The sequence below is a fragment of the Strix aluco genome, chromosome 25 (assembly GCF_031877795.1).
Source record: "Strix aluco isolate bStrAlu1 chromosome 25, bStrAlu1.hap1, whole genome shotgun sequence".
NCBI lineage: Eukaryota > Metazoa > Chordata > Aves > Strigiformes > Strigidae > Strix > Strix aluco.
Genome location: NC_133955.1, coordinates 7,985,087 through 7,995,256, shown reverse-complemented (window position 1 = coordinate 7,995,256; position 10,170 = coordinate 7,985,087). Strand labels below are relative to the sequence as shown.

At 48.8% G+C, this 10,170-nt stretch overlaps 1 protein-coding gene across 3 annotated transcripts in view; it reads left to right on the top strand.

The window, feature by feature from the left end:
• The first annotated feature begins 210 nt into the window (after nucleotides 1-210).
• The window catches only part of KCND3 (potassium voltage-gated channel subfamily D member 3), a 129,170-nt gene continuing 119,210 nt past the window's right edge, over nucleotides 211-10,170 (top strand). For 2 of the 3 annotated variants that reach the window (XM_074850569.1, XM_074850567.1), the window contains exons 1-2: nucleotides 211-277; nucleotides 5,293-6,477. In XM_074850569.1, coding sequence (XP_074706670.1) covers nucleotides 5,369-6,477 — 1,109 coding nt within the window. In that variant the 5' untranslated portion in view covers nucleotides 211-277; nucleotides 5,293-5,368. Of the gene's footprint in view, nucleotides 278-1,286; nucleotides 1,426-5,292; nucleotides 6,478-10,170 lie in introns of those variants that run through there. The other variant, XM_074850568.1, reaches the window with a different exon arrangement.

Genomic DNA, 10,170 nt, shown 5'->3' with positions numbered 1-10,170 from the left:
CCCCCCATCACGCCGCTCTCGCTCCGGGTGACCGGGGTGGGGGTGTTTGGGGAGACACCCCCCTCGGTCACTCCGCCCCCCCCCCCCGGCCCCGCCCGCGCCCCGGCTCTGCCCCCCCGCCCCCCGGAGCTGTCCGCCGCGGTGGTGCCGATCGCCGCCCGCCGCCGCCCCGCGCCCGCGCACTCCGCTCCGCGCCGCTCCGCGCTGCCGGCAGCCCATGGCCGCGGAGGCGCTCGGCTGGCGGCCGCGGCCGGGCGGGGCGGCGAGCCCTGCCGAGGTGAGGGGGGGGACACACCGGCCCGGGGTGGGGGGGGCACACCGGCCCCGGGGGGGGGGGGGGGTACCCTGCGGGCGGGGAGGAGGGGTGCCCCCCCTCCTTCCCCTCCCCAGGCCGCTGCAGCCCCCGGGGAGGGGGGACGCGGGGCGGTGGCGGGGGGACGCGGAGCCCTGCGCCGGGCGCGGATCGGTGTCACTCGGTCGGTGGATGTCGCCGACTATCGCTGCGGCGCGGCCGGCGGAGCTGCCCGGCAGAGCAGGGCAGGACCGCGCTGCCCCGGCTGGGGGGCGTTTAACGGGGGTTCGCCCGCGAGCGGAGAAATGGGGGCGCGGAGCCCAACTTCTGCCCCCGGCTCAAAGAGGGAGGCTGGGGGCAGCGGGAAGAGCTGCCAAGGAGCCGGGCAGGCGAGAACGGCAGGACGAGGGGAACGGGGGCGGGCGGTGGGAAGGCGAAGGGAAGGAGGAGAGAGGCAAAGGCCGGTTTAAGTCAGAATTATTGGGTTTTGTTCGTGGCTGTAGCCTCCTGCCCCGGCTCAGGTGCCGGCAGTAGGTTTGCGATGCTGCAGGGATCTGGGATGCTCCTTGTCCTGCCCGGGAGAAGGGACCTCTGCCGCCTGCCCCGGAGCCGGGGACCCAGAGGGAGCTCCGGGAGGGACCAGTGAAGTTCATCCCCTACTTTTCCCCCCTTCTTGCCCCCCCGCCACCGCTGGCACATTAGCATGCAGCGTAGGCTCCGGTGTGTATTTAATGACTCCATTTGCCGGAGTCTCTCTTGGCTCCCTCCAGCCCCGCTCCAGAGCCTTCGCCGCTGGGGCCACCGCGCTGCGGCCGCCGAGCCCCGGTCCTGGGGGCAGCGGGAGCCGAGCTCCGGGCGGTGCTGGGCGGGGAGGGGGCAGAGCGGAGCCAGCTCGGGCGAGAGAGGCAGGAGAGACTCCGGCTCGGCAGCGATGAGGGAGAAGCTGTTTAGTCATCTCTCTATATATACTTTCACAATGATGAGCGCATTTACTGATTGCTGCTGACTGCCTTAGAGAGGGAGTCAAGAGGCAGGCGGCACAGTTCACCTCTTATCCTGAGGAGTGGCTGCTCCCCCCTCCTTCCAGTCCCCCGCTCCAGCCCTGCTGTCGGGCGCTGAGGCTCCCGCGCCAGGTAAGGCATCGCTGCGAGCCGGGGCAAGCCGGGCTCACTGCGAGGGAGGGGAGAAGTTTGCGTGCCGTTCTCCTAAGCCTGTTGCTTTTGCTCCTAAATCTCTCCAATGGACCCAGGGAGGGGAGGTTTTGCAGGAAGTTGTATTATCTGATTGTGAAGGGAAAGGCGTATGTGACCGACAGAGGATATCGAACCTTTGGCTGACATATTTTGCTTTAAAGCAAATACATCTCTGCTGTGAGCCCGACCCAGCAAGGACGGGAAAGGAGAGAACGAACGATCTCAAGGCTCTTCCCTCCCATTAGCAGGGTCTCATCAAGAAGCTCACAGCATGTTTATCAGTCATATTTTAAATCATCCCCGTCTGCTTCTAGAAAGGGAAACACTATGAGATTTTTGTTTTGTTTCTGCTTCGTGAGACTACAAAGAGACATTTATTAAGTATGGCACTGCCGGTGGGAGCTGATGTGGTAAGAATACCTCGTTTATTTCCTGACCCTTTAGGTGACTAGAAATAACAGTGTCCTCTGAAGTTCTCCTCCAGAGCTTTACTGACCCAGCCGTGCCTGGCAGGTTTTTGTTTGAAACTGGGGAGAACCGATGGTGCCCACGAAGCGGCTGCGGCGCAGACGACCTGCGGGAGCCCGCGGTGGCCAGGGACTCCGAGGAGTCGGGATGCTGGGAGGGGACAGGGGCTCAAGCCACAGGCTCTTCCATCAAATTTGCTTGCACCATGTCACCGTCCTCATAACTGTCTAAAGAAAACAGATTCTTTTCTCTACAGACGCTGACTTTTATAAATCAGGAGGAGGCAAATTATCTTATTTTGTGTACCAGCTCTTCTAAATGTCATCAGCAGGGCACTGATCTTTTGTTAACTAGTTCCTTTCAAATTACATGCAGAAATTATGGTAATTAAAATTAGAAGTATGTCTGTAGCTAAATATATGCTTGTTAGAATTAAAGTGTGTCTGTTTGCTATGCGGGCTGAAGAGCCTCTGTCGACTGTACAGTCTATTTGGTGCCTGGCCAATTGCTTCCCAGCCTAAAAAGACTGGTTAGCAGTTACCAAAACCCAGGCAGGCAGGAAAGGAGGATTCTTTCCGCATTCTGTACAGAAACTAGTTACTTCATATCGTTTTTACTCAGCTTAGTTTGTGCAGCTCTGAATTACAAGCCCAGTCCCATCTCTCTCCTCATTTTCTCTCTTATTTTGGGGAGGGGTGCAGTTCCAAGGACGCATGGACAAGAAAAAGCAAAAACTCTGCGATTGGGGATTTCATTACTCTTCTCCCCCTCAGTCCCTCAGACAATTTATAGCCCAAAAAGACTCTCTTTTTGTGCATTTTGAGGCTCAAGTAGGACAGATTCAATGCAACCTTGAAAATTAAGCTGTGTGCACTACGCTTTCTTAACCAGCTGCATCTCTTGGTCACAGAGAAACGGGAACTAAACTTCCCCAGACGAACACCCCTCTCTTTCTCTGTTTTAATCTCCTGTCCGTTTCATAGCTGAGATATTTATAGCTTCCCCACATATACTGCCAGCATGGAAGGACCCATTTTATCTTTAAAAATTGATTTAAAAATGTGTAAGTCACTTATGAGTTACCAGTGCTTTATTAGAACAATTATATGTGAAGTATTTATAGTGCCTCAGCAGCTAATGTAGGTAACCTGGAATTTACAACCAAAGTTATAAAAGTACAGAAGAGATTTCTAACGAGGTTCCCCTGAGAAATCAGGGGAGATGAGGATCCAGTGTACTGTAGCTGGTCAGGTCACCCTACGTCACCAATCAGTCCTGGTAGAATGACTGTGGTGGTGCCGCTAATTGAAATTAAAAAGCAGAGAAGACAGTTTACCAGCAGGGAAAACAGGAACAGGATGCATTAGCTTGGTCTCTTGGTTATGTATTTGGTGATTAATGAGTGAAATGGTTCTCGTTTTGCTGCCTCCTGTTTTGCAGTCCTGTTCTTAACGCAGCGTTTCATAAAAGTTCAAAGATCCACCACTGCTGGTACCAGAAACCGGCAGCTCTGCTGCCTGAGCCCCCCGGGCCCCCCAGATCGCCCCCGGCTAAAGGCTGGGGCGTATTTTCAAAGTCGTGCAGAGAAAGTTTGCAGCGCGGCGCTCTGCCTCTTCCCCGCGCAGACAGAAGAGCCTGGTCTCCAGGGCTGTCAGTCTGGCACTATTAACGCAATAAATTCCCTCTTTAGGGGGAGAGAAAAAACAGTGCACAGTAATATTGAACAATTCTTTATAGGAAAATATTGTGGGATGCTTGCTCCAGTGTTGTGCATATAAGCAAAGTGTCTCCTTGCGATAAGCATCACTATGGATTATTATATGTTTCGTAATTACAAAACCTCTTCCAGCAGCAGTAAGATGCTTGCACGAGGGATTTCAATTGTCCTTTAGGTAGCAAAATTGCACAGAAAGATGCTCTACATTAGGGTGATGAATGTTAATGTGCCCTGAAGAGGAAGAGCGTTTCTGTGAGCAGTTTAGTCATTTTCACCACAGATTGATTCCATCATTTTTTATTCAGTATTTTGACGGCCTGTTGAAATCAATAACACTACAGCCTTACTGGCTGGAATGGCAGCTTTCATATAATTAAAAAACTTCAGAGTAAAACTGCCTACAAGGATACCATGTAGAGGATATAATTAAGCTTTGAGGGTCTCAGTCAGTGGAATCAATGGAATTTCCATTGATAAATCGACTTTTGATAGGGCCCCTAATGCATCTTGCATGATAATGGCACCTTTCTCCAGATAATTTTATGGTAGAGTTAGAAAAACATTAGAGAAGGGAAAGTAAATACAAGTCAAAAGAAAAGTTAAATATTGTAAGAACTCTGACCAAAGATCAAAAATAAAAAGAAAATTTATGGCTAGATCAGAATCACAATTAACTGCTCTAACTTCAAGAGAATGTTGGCTTCCAGTGGCTGAGGGTCTGGACAACTTGGGATATTTTTCCTCTAAAGGTCAAGAGTGCAGTGAACATACTTCATTTCAACCTATCAGTCCTTCAGTTCTGCGGCTGAAGGACTTCTGCCTCTGTTAGCTGGGAAATAATGAAGGTATCTTCTGCTGGAAGAAAGTTGTCCAACTTCGGAGGCTTCCCTCATTCTGAAGTTCTTGGTACTCAGCTGGTAGCTCAAGCTCTCAGCTGTCACACCTGGGCTTCAAGCTTACTGCTGCTCAGGCATTCTGAGCAATGTTTCCCCAAAAGTCAGAATTCTCCTCCAGTCCGGGGGAGGGATGCAATATTTCACAAGAGTAAAACCCATCTCTAAATGAAAGAGAGCAGCAAAAAACTGCTGCGGAGGCCAGGATTTTAATTAAAGGTGAATGAAAACCAGAGCAGGTTTTCTGTTTCCTCTGACCGAAAATGCTCTGAGTGCAAGATTCATTTTAAGACTGGAAACCCAGCTCAGTCCAGCCGTGGCTTTTCAGGGCATACACCATCTCACCGGGTGAACTGCAAGCTGATTTCACTGGAGTTCCCAGCTCTTTCTTGACAGCTGTAGTTAAACTGATGAGCACGAGGCTTACACCTGGGGAATTATGGATTAGTCTTGTTTGTAAGGAAGCAAATATAAATTAGTGTGTTTATGCTACTTTTAAAATGCTTTTAATGAGGAATCATTTGCTATTCAAAATTTCAATCTATAATAATGCCATAACCCCGCGGAGCTGATTACCACATGCCTTGTCTAACATCATTCTTCACATGGGGGACGAGGGCGAGCCAGTCGTTTGAAATTCCTGGGTAGGCGCTGATTTCTGAGGCGAACACGAGGGGCAGGACACCCCGCTGACTGTCTGCTGTGGTTTTGGTTTGTTCTGTATTTTAGATGGAACTGATCTGACCTCCAGCGGGTCTCAGGAGCAGCCTAACTGTCTTCTCCAGTAGCAAGGCCTGGGGTCATCATGGCAGCAGGAGTAGCAGCCTGGTTGCCCTTTGCCAGGGCGGCCGCCATAGGATGGATGCCAGTGGCCAACTGTCCCATGCCACTGGCTCCAACGGAGAAAAACAAGAGGCAGGATGAGCTCATCATTCTCAATGTGAGCGGCAGGCGTTTCCAGACCTGGAGGACTACACTGGAGAGATACCCGGACACTCTCCTGGGCAGCACCGAGAAGGAGTTCTTCTTCAACGAAGACACTAAGGAGTACTTCTTTGACCGGGACCCTGAAGTCTTTAGGTGCATCTTAAATTTTTATAGAACTGGCAAGCTCCACTATCCCAGGTACGAGTGCATCTCTGCTTATGACGAAGAGCTTGCCTTCTACGGGATCCTCCCTGAAATCATTGGGGACTGCTGCTATGAAGAGTACAAAGACAGAAAGCGGGAAAACGCAGAGCGGCTGATGGATGACAACGACTCCGAAAACAACCAAGAAGGGTCCATGCCATCCCTGAGCTTCCGGCAGACCATGTGGCGAGCCTTTGAGAACCCCCACACCAGCACCTTAGCCTTAGTCTTTTACTATGTCACCGGTTTCTTTATTGCTGTCTCTGTGATCACTAATGTCGTGGAAACTGTCCCCTGTGGCACGGTGCCTGGAAACAAGGAGCTTCCATGTGGGGAAAGATATGCTGTGGCTTTCTTTTGCTTGGACACGGCGTGCGTGATGATTTTCACGGTTGAGTATCTGTTGAGACTCTTTGCGGCCCCAAGTCGCTACAGATTCATTAGAAGTGTGATGAGCATCATTGACGTGGTGGCCATCATGCCGTACTACATTGGCTTGGTGATGACCAACAACGAGGATGTCAGCGGAGCCTTTGTGACACTAAGGGTTTTTAGGGTTTTCAGGATTTTCAAGTTCTCTCGCCATTCCCAAGGCTTAAGAATCTTGGGCTACACTTTGAAGAGCTGTGCCTCCGAGCTTGGCTTTCTCCTCTTTTCCCTCACTATGGCAATCATCATCTTTGCAACTGTGATGTTTTATGCAGAGAAAGGGTCCTCGGCAAGCAAATTCACCAGTATTCCTGCTTCCTTTTGGTACACTATTGTAACCATGACAACACTGGGGTGAGTATTACTTTTTCTTTTACTGAGCAGCAGGCAAGCACGTACTAGGAGCTTGACTTCAGTTACTCCTAAGCATTTACCTGGGTGCATGTTCGAAAAGGGGCTGGAACTGTTAAGGGCTTGATTGTTCTTTGCCTTACAACTTCTGCAATTTATGCTTATGTGAAGTTGTATAAAACAGAAAAGGCACTTACACCCACTCGACAAATGCTTGGCACAATGGTAAATGAGTGCAGGAGGAGCAAGGCTGTGGAGTAGCAGGTCCTGTTTCGCACTCCTTCTGCAGGAGAGAAAAGTTAACACGAGTGCAAGGGAGCTGGGAACTAGAGCTTATGTTTTCAGACGTTCATTCTAGTCATAGATGTTACACAAAGTCACTGATGTATATGTTGTCTCTTGTCGCGATGTTGGTCATTGTTTCTTCACTTGACGTGCCAGGAACTATATTGCTGAATTCAAATGGATGTTGTGGGCTACTATACTGAAAATACAGTGATCTCCAGGACATGACCTGTTTTGTACTTAACTGAGCAGGATACGGGCTTCTTTAGTTGTGAGTTTAAAAAATGAGTGTGCTGTAGCAGTTGTGGTAGAATTTCAAACAGTCCCACGGACAGATACAAAGATAATGATATCAAAGCAAGGGGAATGTAGCCTGGAGGGCACTCTTTTCCCTTATATTTCATTTCTGTCATACAGGTGTTTCTACTGAGATTATAGATTTGAGCTTCTGTTGCTCTGAACTAAAACCTTTGTAAGCAGAATGACCCAGCCCTCACCCTGGTGGGGTTATGTAAAAGCAGGTAGGCATCACCGGCTGCCACTTCAGGCAGTCCCCAAGGTACGATCAAATGCAATCTCTGAACTCCACGCATCAGAACTATCCACTATCAGAACTAAGTTTATATGTTTATATATACTAAGTTATACTAAGTTTGCAAAGAGTTTTCCCACTGGAGAGTTTCATATTCAGATGTAGACAATTCTCATTTTTGTAATATGGTGACCACTTTTTCTCTAAACTGCTTTTGATTTTAAACACTTCTCTGTGCCTATTATACATGAACAGGCTCACAGTAGCACTTTTAAATTATTAAAATCATAATTCAGCTGTCAGAAAGGCGCAGAATCTGAGCATATGACAACTGCAAGTCTGAATTTCTTCATTAAGTGAAAATGTAGAACATGTTTGTCATAGTCACCAAAAGATCTCCTTTTCCTCCTTTTTAACATCTAAGCAAAGTTTGCAAGTTCGTATGACAAAAGCTAATCTCCGTGCTCTGGAAAAGAAGTCAGTGCTTACTTAGAAAACGAAGCTGGGCTGTGGATCCCAGCACTCGCCCACCCTGTGGTTCAGCTTTCCACACTCTGACAGGTCCGTACTGGTCAGCTCCCACCCTCCTGTCCCCACCACCCGCCCGAGCAGCATCAGAAGGGGACGTGGCCTGGGCAGCGCCTTCGGCGGCCTCTCCACAGGGGAAACGCATGAAAACAGACTCGATTTTCTGGCGTCTGCCTAATAATGATCACACCTTTCCTTCTAGCTACACACCTTGTGCCTGTTCACACGTATGTTTTTATCTCTGTGACAGGGAACTCAGGGTCGAGGGGACGTTTGGTGGGGCTCAGGAACAACCCCTCGCTGTGACACACAAGCAGAATGTGCTGTTGTGCAGCTGAGTCTCCACTCCTGCCAGGGCAGTGACTTGGCCTCGTTCTCTTTCCCTTCCTTTCTGAACACACGGATAGACAAACCAGAGTGCTCCCGAGGACTTTAAAGTGTTCTCAATCTGTTGTAATCACAGAAATTATAGATGAATGAGTGCTCTAAATGAGTTGACAAGAATTTAAAAAATTAGAAATTTAAACACGGCTTTGTAAGAGTTTACTGGAAAGGGACCTATAAAATGCTGCCAAAGACTTAAAGCTTAAACTTCTAGTATTACTTATTTGGGATTTTTGTTGCAGGATTTTAATTAAAATAGGTGTCTCTAGCAAATAGTCTATCAGCCAAGTTCAGTGTTGTATCATGGACCTACAAGAAACTCAGACACCTCGGTAACAGCAGACCCCGCAGAGCCCCCATGCTCTCTGACAACACCCTCTGCCCACGACCCATCCAGCGGGCACCTAACGCCGCCTTGTCCAAGCACCCGAAGCCAAACACTCTCCACGGGCTTGCCCAAAACCTGTGCTAGAAAGAGGAGTTGCTACCATGAGCCATAAAAACCTAATTCCTGCCAGACCAGCCCGCAGAGCCCCGGCCGGACGCCCTGAGAGAGGCACGTTCTGGAGCGGGTCGGAAGGGTGGTGGGGTCCCGGCTGCGCGGGCGCAGGGACGGCACCAGCCCTTGGCTCGTGCAGCAGCTCTCGCCCGCGGCTTGGCAGCGTGGCACGGGGACTCGGGGACTCTAGGAACGGAACTTCCAGCCTCAGGTCATTTCCACCTTCCTGACTCCCACCACGTGGTGAGGGTGGTCAGCATCTCCTGGACCCCTTCATTTCCCCGTAAATCCTTTCAGTTTTGGCAAACTGGAATTTCCATGCAATATTTCATATCCATCTCTCTCAGAAGTCATTTCAGTATGTTTGGAAGGACCTTGTTACTAATGAGAGTACTGGCAATTCCTATCACACAAATGTTGCCAAAAATGCAGCCAAAGTCTCTAACGTGCTTCTTATTACGTCAGGCTTTGCCTGGTTAGTGGTTGCCAGTTCACTGCTTGCGTTTCAGCAATGCTCAGAGATTTTATGAATATCTTAAATATTTTCTGCCATTTGCCTTTAAAAATTCAGCCAGCATTTAAAACGAGAACTTCTAAAGCACAATGGATTCTAACTCAAATCTATACACAGAGGTATGTACTTGTTGTTCTGAACACTGAAGCATTAAATCCAGATAAGTGAACATTTCCCTGACACTGGAATTCCATCCCTGCTTGTGACAGAGTGCTTTACAAAAGTGATTTGGAAGACGCAGGATAACTTTTCCCATGTTATTAAGACATTAAAAAGTTAGCTCCATTTATATAAAAGGGGAAGTTTGCTTACAACAAACAAACAAGGCTAGCATTAGGAAACCATCAACCCTCCTACTGTGCTGTACAGCAGCTGCTGTTATTCCAGATTCCAGAGTATCTTTAGGATACAGCTGAATTTGCAGATTGACCCATAAATGAAAAGCAATAAAAATGCATTTCTTCTTGAAGGTGAAGTACTGTATAAAATAGAACAAATGCTGCTTTTGGTGGGATTACTATGCAAATCAGTTTTGAGAAACCCAGGACGACTTGCGAGCTCCTTAGGTAGTTAACGACCCAAGGAGATAGGTACAACAGTTTTCCTGGAATGGGAAACAAAGCAAAGGAATTAAATTATACTGACCCTGCATCTCTGATCCCTCTGCTGTGCTCATCAGCTCTGGCTTAACCGAGGCTGTTTTTAATTTAGTACGATTTAAATTTTGCTCAGGAGGTTTTATAATGAAAGCATTATTCTTGGGTGCATCTTAAATCAATCTGAATTACTGAAACAACTATTCAAAATTAATTCAAAATCAGCTATCCAATTCATGCAGAAACATTTTTCTCAAGAGGCCAGCAGCTACCCATCTTCCCTCTTGCCCTCGTCTAAAACACCGGTAGGATGAACATCAGCCTTGCCAGCACCCTGCTTTGTGCTGCAGGAGGTCTG